The following is a 17,104-nucleotide window of genomic DNA, read 5'->3' as shown; positions in this document are numbered from 1 at the left end:
AATGGACATTCATAATTATTTAAAATGATAATTATAAAATATATGTTATAACTCATAAATAAGGTTATTTAATACATTGAGTCTAAATCCAAAAAGAAAATGAGAAACTCAAGTGGTCTTCCCCAATTTGTTTAAACAAAAATTAAAGAGCCATTCAAGCACTTCCCCAACTGCTGCAACTCTGCTACCTGAAATCCGCTTTACTATTTCCAGCGTCTGGCAACAAGCAGTCCACAGCAATTGATGATTTCCAGAGCCAAATTGGTACTCCCTTTCATTCGTTCTAATTTGGATAAGAATTTTTAATCTATTCCCTAGATGCTACAATCTTCTATATTTATATTCTAATAGTAGCCTTATACTGAAATGTTGAGGATATTAGTAAAACAAGGTTCCATATTGACTTACCATCAGAAACGTACTCTTGTCAATGTAAAGCTAAAATGGGTTAAAGATAGTGTCTTGGATTCTGTAGTATCTGGAGGTACACAACTAAAGGCAGGAACTACACTAGTTTCCATCATTGCCTCACAATCTACTTATGGTCTTCCTATTTACCATCTCCAAAGAAAGCATCGGCACCTTGGCCTCCCTCACGACTTGAAAGTTTCCACTTTCCTTAGGCGATACCCGAATATTTTTCAGGAGTTTTTTATTCGTGATAGTGCTGGCACTCCTGTTCCGTGGTTCAAATTAACTCCTGAGACTTTAGAGTTTCATCATGAACAAGTTAACGTTCTCCGCCAGTGCAGCACAGATATTGTTAATAGGCTGAGAAAGCTTTTGATGATGACCAACAAGAGGATGCTTCCTTTTCAGACAGTTGATCAGCTAAAATGGGATTTAGGCTTGCCACATGATTGTGCTACTTCATTCATTATAAAATATCCTGAGCTCTTTAATTTGGTGGACCTTCCTGATGGTCGTGTGGGTCTGAATCTTTTAGCATGGGATAAAAAATTAGCTGTTTCCCATTTGGAGGCAAATTCTAAAAAGGAAAATGGGACCTTGATGTTTCCTATTGGATTCACCAGGGGTTTTGGGTTAAAGAGAAAATGCATGAAATGGTTGGAGGAATGGCAAAAGCTGCCTTATACTTCTCCTTATGTAGATGCTTCTCATTTGGACCCAAGGACAGATGTGTCAGAGAAGAGGATAGTTGGAGTGTTTCATGAGCTTTTGCACCTCACCTTACAAAAGAAAACTGAGAGAAACAACGTTAGCAATCTTCGTAAGCCATTGGAATTGCCTCAGAAGTTCACAAAGGTCTTTGAGCGGCATCCGGGGATTTTTTACATTTCTATGAAGGGTGACACGCAGACAATCGTCCTTAGAGAGGCTTATGAGCGCAATCAACTGATTGAGAAGCATCCCCTTGTTCATATAAGGGAGAAATTCGCGAACATGATGAAACAAGGTTTTCTAGATCGTAGTAGAGGGTTATATAAAGACACTAACCAAGGTCCAGAAGAAGAGGAGTTGACAAGTAGTTTTGTTGGTGAGACCTCTGGAACTAGATATTACTCTGATATAGGCTCAGATTCTGGTATGTGTTTAGAACATGAAGCAGAGTAGATAAAGGTATTTCAAGAATGTTGAAGTCATAAGCTGAGAGGTGATTGGATTGACTATTTGAGCCTCTTAGAAACACGTGGAAGTAGATTGGATATGCTCTTAGTATACGAATAAAATTAGATAGAGGTCCTTTAAAAAGTACTGTTGAAGCTAGAAGCTGAGAGGTGATTGGATGTAAGTTTGACATTCTCATTTCTCATCTAAATTTGCGGAGAAGTTCTTCCTAATTTTGAGGAAGTTCTCCCCAATCTTTGCTTATGATCTGTTCCTTAATTTACTTATTCAGAACAAATCAAAGAAGACAGCCATTTTATATCAAGAAGAGAGGGAGTTAACTAATGCAATTGAAAGATGAGCTGAGAGTGTGAATCACTTCCTTCATGGCATCATTTCAGAGAACCGCACACGGAATGCCCTTGGGCATGTCTCAATGAGTATTATTTATGGACTTCTATTCTGTAAGAAGTATTCAACTGGAACTCTTGCGGCAACTGACTCTGTGGTGTCACCTAAATGTGATGGTAAGGGTTGTTTACCTTTTGCGAGGAAGTTCATTTATCTAATTTTAGTTTCTAGAGGCTGGTTTAAGGCTTTGAGATTCTGTCAGATACTATGTTCATGTTGTTCTTTCAGACAGTGTATGTGATAGTTTATGTCAGTGTTGTCACCAAGTTATCTCCATGATACATCATTTATTCCTTTCTCTATTGTCAACAAGTTATATCCATGACGCATCATTCATTCTTTTTCATTAATTTAGATTTTCAGGTCCCATGAATGAATCTGAACATATGTGGAAATAAAATACCTTTTAAGATGTCCCGGAAATGGACACAGGAAAGTTTAGATTGCTTTAGACTCACAATCGTTTGGAAACCAAAATGAAGTATATATTTTATGCCCCACGCACATTTCAAGAGGATTTGAAATGATTTTAACTAAGAATCTTATCATCCACAGAGAATATTTAGCTTCAATATCAAGCTAAGGATGTATTACATTAGGCTGATGCATTTGAGATATAAGTTCTTTCAGTACTAAAAAGCACTTCTTATGTTTTTGGCAAATATTTGTTTATTTATTTTGATTGGTAAAGTAAGTATTTTATCGACGTATGGCAAAAAACTAGCATTAAGGAGATGCTGATGAAAAGTACATATAGAAGAGAACTTTGCAATGTGTGTATAAGAGCTAAGAAAGTCAACAATCGCCTCTGGATCTAAAACATAACTGGGAACTTTGTTGAACCAAAAATTAAGCATGGATGTATACACTTAAGCTTAAGATTAATAATGTTGTTCTTCTTGTCTTCAAAAACGCTAGCATTCCTCTCTCCCCATATGACCCACCAAATCACCGCTGGAATTGTCTTCCAAATGCTCCTGGACAATTTGGATAATTCCAGTTTATGCCAAGATAACAAGAAGTCCATGGTACTTTTTGGCATAGACCATTTCAAGCCCAAAATTTCAATTTCTACTATATAGAAGAGTGATACAAAGGATGACCAAGTTCTTCCGTCCCTCTTGTTGTTCCAACAACAACGAAACATGTGGATTCTTCACAACTCTTCAGAATTCCAGGTATATTTTCTTTCAAATTTTGCTACAAATTTCTTTCAATTTTCTACAGACTTGAATTTTATGACTCAATTTCCTGGCTGATGTCTATGTTATTCTGTCTAATTCTCTTTCCCAATTTTATGGCTGAAATTCATGGGTGATGTGAAGGTTTATGTAAGAAAATAACAGATTACTGACTGGTTTGAGTTCACACTTTCTGGAATTGAACCGTTTCTCTTATCATTAAGTATGCCCATAATGATTGCTAAAGGTTATCCAACATTATAGTCTGGATCCAGTTACTCTGTACTATAGCTCTTCATTCTCTGTGTCACTCCTTCTCTGTATAAATGTCTATGATATCAAAATTCCTTCCAGGAGAGATAGACAATTGTTAGGTCTATAATGATTATGCCCTTTCAACATAGATTGAAATCGAATTGAGCGCTCTTCTTCTGCTCCCTCTGTGGAGATCTCATGCAATAAAACCTAACAACAATAGACAAACAACAACATACCCAGTATAGTCCCACAAGTGCAGACAAACAACAACATACCCAGTATAGTCCCACAAATGGGATTTAGGAAGGGTAGAGTGTACGCGGACCTTAACTCTAAATTGTTAGATAGTGAGTTTGTTTCCGATAAACACTCGACTTAATGAAAGCAAAATCACAACATCAATCTCACGCACTAAAACTAGCTCAAAAAATTATGTGAACTCACAAATTTGTTTTTTGATTTTCTCCTTTACAGTAAGAAAAATATTGTGGTTAGTTCTCTTCATTACTTTTTTCTATTAAGAATGTTAAGATGAAATTTGAATATATCCTAAATAGTTGTGAAGTTTCTGATTGCTTTTTGATTCTCAAACACTAATTTAGACATAGTAACTTTGACAATCGTGTTATTACCTTATCTTCTCGTTGTATAAACAATTTCGGGATGAACATCAACTCGCTCATCCCTTTGAAAGCATCTGAAGAAGGAAACAATATAAGTTATTTGGTATTCAAATGATTCATCACGAGTTTGAGGCATGTAGCAAATACCTAAGAGATCCCAGCATTGGCAAGAGTATTTTTGGAAGATGACATGTATAGCCTGAGAATAGAGCTGTCTTTTTTGAACCATTTTCTATCTCCTCAGAAATCATTTCGGAAGATCTGCATTTGAATGAATCTTATTAGCAGGTTGTAGATTTTATACACCTCTCAACATGTTTTGGTAGTTTTGTGGCATCAAAATGGTATTGACTTTGAATGGCTAAACTTTCTCATCTTTTAGGTCCCCTCTTCGTTATTATATTTATACTTCACTTAACTACTTCTTTTTATTTCTTGTGGTATAGATAAAACAACAACAACAATATACCCAGTGAAATCCCACTAAGTGGGGTCCGGGGCGGGTAAAGTGTACGCAGACCTTACCACTACCTCGAGAAGGTAGAGAGGCTGTTTCCGAAAGACCCTCGGCTCAAGTGCCTCAAACCCAAGTAAAAAAAAAAGAAAAAAATGAGTCTACAATGAAGAAAGCATGACAGCTAATCAGCAAAACACTTATAAAGTCTACAAGGAAGAAACAATAACAACCATAAAATAGTGTGACAATAGAAACATGATACACAACATAACATGCTAAACCTCCACTAACCTTCACCCCTACTAGCCTTCTACCCTATAGATAGCTGCAAAAATTCATTTAGTCGTTATATCATTTTATCACCAAATTACTAAGAGATCCTTCTTCATTTGTATACCCTCCTGACCAAAAATGTATTGAGGTTTAAAATGTTACCTTAGAAGTCTAATGAACCAACATTTGCTGATCTGAAAAACTCAAATCATGCAATCTTGCCATTGTAAAATATGCTTTCCCTCAATGTTGTTTACTTGGAAGAGATTTCCATCCAAGTTTATACAAATAACATTCTGCAAGAGTTCCACGACCTGTTTATGATCAAAATTATATTTTGATTGTCCTAATGACTATGTGTTTTTGAGTGAAGGATCAAAAACATACTTAAAGTATCTCAGTGTTTCGAGTTTCATATCTAATCTATCACATCAATTGTTCCCATAACACACTTAAACAATGGGATATTTCAAGTAGGAAAAGGGAACAACTTATAGTTGAGGTGCGTTTTGCTAAATAGTTGATGATAGTTCAGGTAGGAAACTCAAAAAATCGAGATTCTTTAGGTGTGTTTTTGATCCTTCACTCTTTCTCTTTGTTTGAAAGTTGCTACATAATCTAGGCAAGACAATGTTTTTACTTTTATAGAATATTTGATGTCTTTGACTCTAGAAAACCTAATTCTCCAATATAAGTATTTGTCTCTTTGGTTCTGTCTTTCATTCATTTACATTAAGTAACAATATTACTGATCAAATTTTCCATTTTTGTATCTGGCAGATAGTGATGAATTGGCGATAGTAACATTCCAAGTCAACATTTTTTTTTGAGAAGGTAACATTTGTGTATATCCATTGAACCAGTACATTGGTTGCACTGAAAACCATATTTATAGCTTGTTAAAAAGTAAGAAAACATAATCTGAATCCTAACATGAACCTAGGATATCTATAATGGATTCAGTGTCCTCTAAATACATCTGTTTGCACCAGAAGCAAAAAAGCCTGATACAATTTAGTTTGATCTTTTGAAGATCACAGTGCTTGCTCTCAAAACACCTAGCATTTCTTTCTTTCCAAACAGTCCACCAAATACAGGCTGGGACAATTCTCCATCTATCTCTATCTGTAGCTCCCACCCCTACTTCTCCCCAACTGTACAAAAGATGTGTGATTCTTTAAGAGAACAATATTATTGAGTTTATTGCCCTTTTTCTCTGTCCAATAACTCCAATTCTTTATCATTACGGGAGTTTGATAGCGCGGCAATTGATATACTCTCCTAATAATAGGATTTAATTATGTGTAATTTCAAAGCTTAAAATCTAAAAATCATAACTACAGTACTGGCCTGCTTTGTATTCTCTTTGTATGCTTTTTGTTTTAGTTTTCTTTTTAGTATAACATGTATCATTTTGGTTTTTGAATTTATATTGGATGCAACAAAGATGCTTCACCAGCTTCCTAAAAAGTTCTGAATACTTTTTTCTTTCTTTTCTTGTAGGTTTTTTGTAACTTCAAGATCATCATCTACCATTGGGCAACCAACAAAAGGTACATAACAAAGGACCTCTGTCGTTTGTTAACAGGGCAAGTTGCAGTTGCAGTGAGGACGATGGAAAGGTGGCAAAAGCAGTGGAAAATGTGAGCATTCTATTCTTCTCTTCATTCTTCACTCACTCAAACTGAGCTCTCAGTTCTGGTAGGTTTTTCCTTCAATATTAACTTTTTCAAATTAACTTTCTCCATTTTTTTCTATTTTAGTATTTGTGTCTGGTCTTGAGCTTTTTATTTTGACAAGTTATTTGGTGTAATCTTTTTTATGTTCATTGCATTCTTTGTTGGCAATCGATAACCTCTCTACTTCATATTGCTGGAAAAAAGTGTGTTGTATCATGTACAACTTATATTTTGGGGTTGAATTTGGTCAAGTTTATCAACTTAAGTCAATTTTGTCATATTTTTGTGGAGCATGTACTCAATTTCGTTTGACTTTTGATCAGTTACCTCAACAACCATTATCTGATTAATGAGACCGCACAATAGAGATACCTAAAATATATATTTTTTGTTTTGATTAATGCCACGAAGATGCCTAGGCATTTTTTGTTCTGATAAGTACGTTCAATAGAATAGTTATAAGACCATCAATGTTATGTGGGGGTGACCATCAATGTTGTATGTGAGTGAATGTTTGGCCATTGAAGTCCAACACATCCACAAGATGAGTGCACGGAGATGCAGGTGCAAAGATGGATGCGTGGTCATGAAAGATTAGACAGATAAAATATGACAACATTCTACAACAGGTGTAATTACCTCGTGATACAGTGATAGAAGGTTGCTTGAGATGGTTTGGTCATATATTCTATTGACCTCCGGCTGCACCAATTTGTTGGTGTGAGACCATGGTGAGTGAAGGTGTTAAAAGAGGAGAAGGTATACTTAAAATTACATCCAAAAAAATTGTCCTGAAAGACTTTCAATTTCTTGGAATCCATGCAAACTTGCGAAAGATAGGGCACAAGGGAAGAAAAAGATCTATATAAATGATAAAAATATTTTGGAATATGTTTTATTAGTGTTAGTACATTTATTTCAGGTGTTATGCTTTCTAGGGTATACTGTAGTCTTATGTCAGATTTTTATGCTATTGAAAATATATGGATATGTATGCTTCATCAAAAATAAACAATAAAAAACAAAATACGGAGATTTGCAGTGCTTATCTGTGTATAATGTTGGCCTGAAATGAATTTTAATAGAGAAACATGATCAATGATGATCCATATAGATGACCCAACTAGTTTGGGACTGAGGTGTAGTTATTGATCAATACCAAAAAGGTGCCTAGAATTGTTTTTTTCTTGTACTGATAGTTGCTACTCTTAGAAGTAATTTCTTATTTATAGTACATTGAAGCAACAACTCTGCTACCAACAAGAGCATAGAAAAATAAGCTAGATTTCCACATATGTGGTCAGGTCTAGAATTATATCTGCACCAAGGGGTAGAGAAATTAACATAACCATGAAGATAGAGGGAGAAGAACTAAGATTCCAACAGATTAAAACTAAATGGAACCGCCAAAGGATGACATTGTCATTCTTTGACTGTGCTGGTTGGAAAACATAGATGAAAGATGTGAATAGGTTATTGAACTCTTGCATATAAACTAATACTAACCTAAGCGACATAATTACTATTTGAAATGTGTGATTGAACATATGTTGGTCCTCTGCATATTGCCATCATAACTTAGTACCAGCTGTATCAAGAAATCTGATGATGATAAAATGAAGTTGTAGGAAGGATTAACTTTTCTAATTTAGATGTTGCTATCTTCTTCTATCTTCTGTGCACATTATTAATTAGGAATTGCATTTGTATTGAGCTGCAGTTAGCTTCGAAGCTCAGCAAGAACTCCATTTAGGTACAAAGTACCAGGGGCAGTAAAGTGAAGATTTCTAGGTTGGCATAAGCCAAATAGTGAGCTTTGATTATGCATTGATCTCTCCCAACAAATGTACGGGTCACCTCAAAAAGACATATCTTGACACTGGAGATAAAAGTACTGCAAAGTGGGAACTGGTGGAGAGCCAGATAGCCAAGACCATAAGTAAGTTTTGATTAAATTAGTAGGTTAATGAGTTAAATATTGTCTTTTTTCACGTTAATGCATTGACCAAGTTCAAGGTTTACTTCACCTACCATTTTTCTTATGTTTTTGTGTTTGATTCATCTATTTTAATACTTACATGATTTATCGTTCATATTATGACATTGAGTTTAGAAGAATGAAAAAGTAACAAAAATTGTGGCAATCTGATGGCAGTTGGACAGGTTATCATTGCCCTTTTAGCTGTATGTTTGCGATCTTACTCTTACCTCATGCTCAACAATTGAAGCACTCTTAATAAGCTGCAACACCCAAGAAAAGTTATCCTGATACTGTATCTTTATATTGTACCTGTGACAGTAAGACCCAAATCTTACAAATTATATCGTACACATTAGAATTATGCCCTTAATAAGCTGTAAACACCTGAGAAAAGTTATCTTGATACTGTATCTTTATATTGGCATTTTGTGGTATAGCTAAATATTCAAGGCCACTATCCTGATAGCTAATTTATGTCCTTTTTTATCGTATTGCTTGTCTTTGGACTAGCTGAAAATGATTAAAATTCTCATTGTGGTCCATCTAAATCTAAATAGTATGCAAGAGTTGCAACACCAGAAGAAACCTGCATATTGTGTTGTTGTGGTTGAAGAGCTATGACTTGTGATTTTACCTTTTGAAAATTGTATCTTAATTAACATGTGTTTTACATTATTAATATCCAGTTTGTTCAAGAAGTTGTGTGATATATTTAGGTGAAAAGCTTCGAATTTTTCAGCTGTCAAAAGGAGGCATGTGTCATTTGTTAATGTGGAGAATCGGAAGTTGTCTTTTCTGTGAGCTGAACCATGTAAAAGAGTTACCAAGGTGGAAATAGGCTGTCAGCACATGAGAAGCTTCATAAACTCATGTAGCGGTGGCTTAAGTTTCACATATACTGCTTTATATAAGTAAAAGGTATAGTTTAGATCCAAAGTATGTGTGAACTTAAACATTTATTTGTATAAACAAATGTGTATGCATTAGTATATTTATCATATCAGCAATAAAGTTGCCCAAGTAGAAGTGAAAAAACTTAATAGGAGAGGACTCTATAATCTGCAAAATCAATTGATGTATGCTATTTTTGGGCGACTTTAATCAAGTTGAGGTGCATAATGCTTTTCATCTTTATAGTTGAATTGGATGTCATTAGATTAAATTAGTTTGATTTCTTTCTGCTTTGCGGCTATTGCCACAATTTCTACTATATAGGAGCGTGAAGCTAGGGACGATCAAGGGCAAAAAAGTAATTTTAAGCCAACAAATACACTCTATTGTACCTCTAAACCTATCCATCTTCTATTGTTCGCACTCCAAACGCATGATTTTCAACTCATTTTCTACACACAAACACTTGAAACATATAATTCTAGAAGCATCAATTCTTCCATTTCTTTTCCAACAACAGTGAATCGACTCATAAGTCTTCAGAAATCCAAGTATGTTCTTTCAAATTTTGCAACTAGTTCTCTTCAAACATCTGGTGTGAAGGTTTATGTAGTCATTACATATATGCGATCTTTTTCTATACTTATATATTTATTCTCAAGAAAATAACAGATTACTGACTAATCCAATAAAGAGTTCACATTTTATGAAATTGAATTGTGTTTGTTTATGAATATATATATAGATTGCTAGAGGTTATGAATGAATTAACAAACATTGTAGTCTGAATTCGATCACTCTATACTTTAGCTCTAAACTCGCTCTCTGTATTGATGTTTATGATATGGAGGCTCCTTTGAGAGGTGATGGGCAATTGTGAGGTCTATAGTGATTATGCCCTTTCAACAGAGATTGAAAATTGAATTGTTGGGATAGTTGACTAATGTGCTGAGGACTCCTTTTTTTTCTGCTCGCTTTATCGAAATCTCACGCACTGAAATTCAGCTTCCAAAATCCTGTGAGCTCATTCATTTGTTTTCTTATATTTTCCTTTACAATGACCCAATTGAAGAATCAGTGTGGTTATTAACATAATTGTCCTCAGGAATTTTTACAAATAATACTAAACCATCATGACATCAAGTTCCTCTATTTTGTGATGTTTATGATTATAAATGTTAGTTTTCTTTCAAAACTATTTTTATATACAAACAACATTTGTTGTAAACAGGCAACAAGTTTTATTAAATCCATTGTCAACGTCATTTCTCCTCTTATATATCCTTCTTGCATATATATTCAATCTATGCTAATGAAGATCCAAACTATAAACTGAATTCATCTGAGATGATATATCTTTCCTCTATTAAATCATAGTTGGAGCTAGAACTGTCATTTTAGAGAACTGTTTTGAGAACAATTTTTCATGCCCCCCAACTAGAAAGGGGCGAACATCAAGGACTTATACGAGAACGTGCTAATATATGTTTTAAAATCATACTAGGGATGTAGATCATAAGCAACAGAATATATACCAAGACACATACTAAAACATAAGTAATAAATAGGCCCAACAGGGCTACTTTACAATTGAAACAAAATTATGTCTAAGAAGCCTCTAAAGAGTCTGTAATTAAGAATCTGATAACTTGTTGGGAAAGGACCCCGACCTATCCACTTTAACATATGAAAATACTTAGCAAAATATAGGCTCTAGATATCTGATAGCTCCAGATAGAGGTGGAGCTTACCAATTGGCAAGCTGGAAGTCCCTGGTCTATTGAAAATGTCTGATGTCCTGAGTACCTGAGCTTGCATTGATAAAAATGTAGCGCCCCAAAAATAGAGACGCCGATACATATAAAACATGTACCAGTACGTAAAGTAGACTGAATAACAAGTAGACATATACGAATACTCAAATGAATCAGATATCAAGATAGGCAAATCTCAGCATATGGATGCAGGAGAAATAATCCAAAATTGGAACTATAACTACATTCGAGGGTCCCCATCTAACAGTTTATGCCTTATTCATTTATATATAAAATTCCTATTATTTGCCTAAGTGACATCTTTACTTCGTTATATAGCTTATTTGCTCTTCGTAAAACTAGTTGTCAGGAAGTCAATGACGACCTACTGTCGGCGATCAGTGACACCCGTATAACATCTGTAGCTCACCGTCATGTCCATGCGTGAAATCTCATAGTCTAGGTAACAAGATCTATTAAGGTATGGCCCCCGAGGCTCCTGTATAGTCTGACTGCAGGTCCATATAAGTTAGGTGAATCTTCGACGGAAAATTCCAACTAACTCTACCTAAATTCTGTGCGCAGAATAGTGTCACATGTAGTAGGTCTAAAAATACCCACCCCACATTGCAATGTAGATTATAATCTCAATTTACATATAAAGGCTTGTAATAAGTAACTCATGAATCATATACTCGTGATTTAATTATCGAGTATTTTTTTAGCTTAAGAATCATATATTTATGTGATCTATATACATATGAATAAACTATTGCCAACTGCTTCTTTTAAATTTATGATACACATGTATCCTGTAACTTCTAAGAGTTTCAACTAAAGATACATACGGTGGCGTGAAACATATGACTTTTGTGACTAAAGTACTATAACTCTATAGGTTTATACCTCCAACATGAGAAGATTTACAAAATAGGAATACTTCATGATGTAATCTCATATGACATTTATATTAGGAACATGCGACTCTAGTCGTACCTTAATGGCGAAAGTTGATTTAACTTTACATACCTTACTTCGGAATATACTATCTTACGTCGTGTCGTCAAACTCCTTTGCTGACATTTTTATCTATAATATAACAGTTCATGAGCACAAGCTCAACAATTATGATAGATAAATGGTGTGCTGCCACACCCTTCTCTTTATTTACTTTCCAAGTGAGATCATGACCTACCTATGTGTTATACCCCGTACTTTTGTACCTTGAAAGGTTCTTAAGCTTTTTAAGTTTCTTGAAAGGCTCTTAAGTTTCTTGAAAGGTTCTTAAGCTTCTTGGGAGTCACCATGTGAGCGGAATAATCTATAACGCTATCAAACAACTCTAAAGAAGGAAGAATGTGACACCCCATAGTAGGGAAGATTGGAAATATGATTATAAGAATTCAGAAGGAGTTGGAGGCCAAGTAATGAGTCATAGGACTCGACGTACTTACGTAAGCTACCAACTTGAAAATCTTACATTCTTAAGCTACTTGAGTTCATACCAAGCTTACGTAGCAAGGATTACATAGGTTCGTAAAGTAAGACGAGATTACGAACCCACAAGGAGAAAAAGAGAGTACCATATGGCAGCAAGAGAGAGCGCCACGTGGTAGCAGCTAGAAGTGACACGTGGTAGCAGTTGAAGCAAGGGGGTGGGCCCCACCGCCATGTGGCAGTCCATGAGTGGAGGCATGGTGCGTTGTCCCAATGAGGTCTTGACATGTGTCACCACTTAGGGTTGACATATGTTACCCCTAGGGGTTGACACGTGTCACCCCTAGGGGTTGACATGTGTCATCCCCTAAGGTGGCCTATATATATATGTTTTATGACTTTTAGTTCATCTTTATCCTATAAGTTTCATTCTTATCCAAAAATTCTAGAGAAAAAAAGAAGAGAAACCTTAAGCTAGAGAGAAGAGAGCTACGGATTTTGGGAGAATAAAAAAGGTAAGTTCTCCGATTTCGTTCCATGAATTAATTATCTAGGTTATATAAAGAGGGTATGAAGGTGTTAGTAATGTAAATTTATGGTTTGGAGCATCACTAAAAGGATATCAAATAGCCACGAAGTTTCAGCCACGCTAGGAGAACTTTCGAGGCGAGTTTTGGCAAGTTTTGGCGAGTTTCGGGCAAGGTAAGGTTTTCTCTTTCAAAGTGGAGTTTATGATATTGTTATGCAGTATATTACATGTCTTAAATAAGGCTGGAAGTGGAAAAATTATATAAGGATGCTTGACGTTAGAAATAAACTAAATTGAAGTTGTTATAGTCAAATCGAAGTCGAGTAGAGTGTTGTGATTGTGGTGCTGCGGTTGCAGCTGGTTGGATTGCGTGTTGAAGGGATGAAAAGTGTTCTAAAAGGGGTGTGGGTACTGCTGGTTTCAGCCACATGACCCTCCATTTCGTATTGTTAAAGGTTTTACGAAATAAAGGTTAAAAACTCTATTTTGGTATCGTAGTTTTGAGCTAGTTGTTTGGAGTTGTATTGAGTAATGTTGAGGTGATTTGATTGTATATATAGATGCTGGTTGTTGTTGGTAATATGTCTTCTAAGATTAGCAGTTGGATAGGGCAAGTTATAGGGGAGATGCTGCCCGATTTCTGGTAACTTCGGAACTAGTAATGAACTAGTCGAGGGAAATGGATAGGGAAATGATTCCTATGGATACTTGGTTGTAGAGTTGGAAATTGGAAAGTGAAAGATTATTAACCTTAGTATTGCTTTCATGTTAAATAGGTTCAAAAGACGATGAGGTGAAAGTGGTGAAGGGTAATCCATAAGAGGTATGTGAAGCTACCTTCTTTCTCTTGACATGTTTTTGGCATAAGTATGTAAGGCTACCCTTCTTTTCTCTTGATATGTCCTTGACATAAGTTATGATGTTATGATGAGAGGTTTATGGTACTGAGTCCCTTGATGGGACAGGTATGGCATATGTTACTATATAAGGATCGGGCGGAACGTTCCTCGGTATATGTTATTATATAAGGATCGGACTGAACGTTCCTTGGCATATGTTACTATCTAAGGATCTGGCCGTACGTTCCTCGACACATGTATATGACGACTACATGAGGGAAAGTAGAGAGTATGTAAAGTCGTCCCTTTTTTCTTTTGGCATGTCTTAGAATTAAGTAAGGATTAATATGAGCTTTAGGGGTAATTCTATTCATAAGTCTCGAGGGTGATTCATGATTTCTATTCTTAAATATTCTCCGATAGTTAATGTCCTTGACTTTTATGAGTTATTTTGTATCATCTTGATTCATGCCTTTGATTTCTAAGGCTCTTTTGATATAATCAATAGTGATATTTGAGGGATGATTGATATGACTATCATCTTGATTTTCAAATGACAATTCATCTTTATTACTTCATTAAGTCTTTGATAACGTTTTAAATTGCATATGGTTACTCACTACTCTACTCATGTATACTATAACTCTTCTTTCATCGAGTCTCGGGCTGGGTACGTAATCGTGCGTAGTTTACTGCATTATCCACCGAGTCCCTCATCCAAGGGCCGGGTACGCTATATGAAGACATGATAATGCAATGACATAATCAACTCACCGAGTCCCTCACTAGAGGGCCGGGTATATATGTATATATATATGTGATGATGATGTGATGTCATAAGGTGGTGATGGCACCGGGCCCTATGATGGTCCTACAGTTATGATTCACCGAGTCTCTAAAAGGGTCGACTATATTGTATAATATGAGCATGCATGTTTTCATGATTCACAAGGTACAATATTTTCTTAAGTAACATGTTTATCCCCCTGACTCTCTCTATTTCAGATATGCTTCCACTTATGCTTTGTATACTCAGTACATATGTCGTACTGACCCCTCTTTCTTGGGGTCTGCATTTCATGCCCGCATGTACAGGTACACACTTTGGGGATCCGTCAGCGTAGAAGTCCCACTCAGCAATTAAGAAGTGCTCTATTATGTCGGAGCCTAGATTTTGGTACCAACCCTCGATGTATATATTTATCTGTTTACGAGAACGGCGGGGGCCCTGTCCCGCCTTATATTACTGTTCTTACTCTTAGAGGTCGGTGGACATGTATGTGGGTTGTGTAAACATGTATGTGGGTTGTATATGTATGTTTGTACAATTGTTCCTATACGTTACGATGGCCTCGTCAGCTTATATGTTATCGTGCCTGTTGATACATTATAACCCAAACAGGGGACAAGTCTACTTATAGTTAGCAGGGGTATATGCGAGTGTCCAGTTTGGACACCCGTCATGGCCTACGGGGTTGGGTCATGACACTATGAGGTCAATATCACTCCCTAATACTTACTTCAAAAAGAATCTAATTAAGAAGCACAACAAGGCTAAAAACACTATAACAGTTCAGGAGCGACAAACTCAACATTATGATAGATAAATGGTGTATTGCCACACCCTTTTCTTTCTTTACCTTCAAGTGAACTCATGACCTCCCTATGAGGTGAATATTACTCCCCAATCCTTACTCCACAAAGAACCATATACTTAATCATTCAAAATATACATATAAACTCAAACTCATGGATTCCAAATACTATCGCGTGAGTTCGTTGTCAAATAATGCCAAATTCCCTTACAAGCTCATAGTTTAAGTTGGTAGAGAACTCTACCATCAATGACAATAATAGGATCTCATGTAAACAACTACAAAATATTCTTAGAAGTTTAGGCATTTCATCAAACACTTGGCAAGCAAAAAGCTTAGAAGAACTATAAAAGTCATATTTTTTTAGACCTAGGCTTCCATTTTATCGTAACGAACTTGTTATCCCAATACAATACAATCAAAGCCTCCATTACAACAACCAATACATCCTTCTACATACTCCCTTCTCACAAAGTACATCAATTACAAATATGGAATCACAACTTTCTATCACCGTCCCGTGTCCTACCCTTAAATTAAACTTAAAATGCCTTTTAGAATCATATTTATGGAGATAGACGAGGAGTCATACCTCTATGACCAAGTAAAGCAATCTTGCCCTTTTTATTCTTCAAGAACATTACCTTTTTCCTTCAAGAAAATACTTGGCTAAGTATATCTTATGGTCTATGGAGAGGAGGACACTTTATTCTTGAAGAAATCAACTTACTTTAAGCGTGGGAAGATTGGAGATGAAGAACCCTTGATGTAGTATGAAGAAAGGATGAAAAGAACTCTTTAGAACAGAACCTAAGATGTTTTGCAAACATATGAAATGAAATCCCTTAGTTTCAATATGAAAACATAACTTTTGGCCGAATTTACTAAAGTGCCACATGTTCCATAAGATTGGACAGTGCACGTATCCATCGTAGAATGCACATAATTTTTTACTCCGAAGTCGTATTGACGAGCGCTTTATTTTGCTGGAAACTACTTTCATTTAATAGATCTTAGGACCTCTAACTCCTTATATATTAGGATATAGGATCGTTCAAAGTTAGATGATAAATGAGATCATTTGAAATATTCCTCCACAATGACCCTTTAAATTGGAACCTTTTCTTTAATGATCTCTTTGGCCTATAACTTTAGTGTGACGCTCCAAATGACTTTATATAAGGATTACCTGGTATTATTAACCATTTACAACAATATTCTCCCGATATCTCACCGATGCATCTATGTTTACGAGTCACAAACATACGTTAAGTTATGAGTTATTACAAAATTATTATTTCCATCTGGGCAAAATATCTGCTTATAACTACAACACAAAGTCTACTATTGAGGAACATGAATCGTACGTATTCTTGAGCTTCTATACTGTTATTTGTGTTGCTTCTAGGCTTTTCTGATTTATTCTTTTTTATATATGATGCCTTAATTTGATCATCAAATGTGCTATACATTTCTATTGCAACATACCCACAGTTTCTCTATGCAATATTTTGTGCTTATCAATAATTGATGAAAGTGGGAAATTATTTTCTGATGAGAAGGTCTTTTTCAATAGTGTAGGTTGTAACACTCCCAAAGTTCTTAAGACCATATCATACCTTGGAAA

At 35.5% G+C, this 17,104-nt stretch overlaps 1 protein-coding gene across 10 annotated transcripts; it reads left to right on the top strand.

The window, feature by feature from the left end:
* Positions 1 to 270: 270 nt before the first annotated feature.
* Positions 271 to 9,578, top strand: LOC129902511 (protein WHAT'S THIS FACTOR 9, mitochondrial). 10 transcript variants are annotated; one of them, XM_055977794.1, is made up of 7 exons: positions 271 to 1,749; positions 1,862 to 2,096; positions 2,899 to 3,158; positions 5,553 to 5,606; positions 6,276 to 6,415; positions 8,172 to 8,390; positions 9,149 to 9,578. In XM_055977794.1, the coding sequence occupies exon 1, from the start codon at positions 367 to 369 to the stop codon at positions 1,573 to 1,575; it is 1,209 nt and encodes a 402-aa protein (XP_055833769.1). In that variant the 5' UTR covers positions 271 to 366; the 3' UTR covers positions 1,576 to 1,749; positions 1,862 to 2,096; positions 2,899 to 3,158; positions 5,553 to 5,606; positions 6,276 to 6,415; positions 8,172 to 8,390; positions 9,149 to 9,578. The 10 variants fall into 10 exon arrangements, with proteins under 10 accessions (XP_055833769.1, XP_055833775.1, XP_055833771.1 ...); XM_055977800.1 differs by lacking the exon at positions 2,899 to 3,158 and having other exon boundaries at positions 6,361 to 6,473; XM_055977796.1 differs by lacking the exon at positions 2,899 to 3,158.
* The last annotated feature ends 7,526 nt before the right edge of the window (positions 9,579 to 17,104 follow it).

Source organism: Solanum dulcamara, chromosome 9 (assembly GCF_947179165.1).
Source record: "Solanum dulcamara chromosome 9, daSolDulc1.2, whole genome shotgun sequence".
Taxonomy (NCBI): Eukaryota; Viridiplantae; Streptophyta; class Magnoliopsida; order Solanales; family Solanaceae; genus Solanum; species Solanum dulcamara.
The sequence above is the reverse complement of the archived record's forward strand: the minus strand, read 5'-3'. Positions and strand labels throughout refer to the sequence as shown.

What these genes read in the sequence shown, in the direction of transcription:
- LOC129902511 (XM_055977800.1), top strand. Translation starts at nt 367, where the DNA reads ATGTTGAGGATATTAGTAAAACAAGGTTCCATATTGACTTACCATCAG.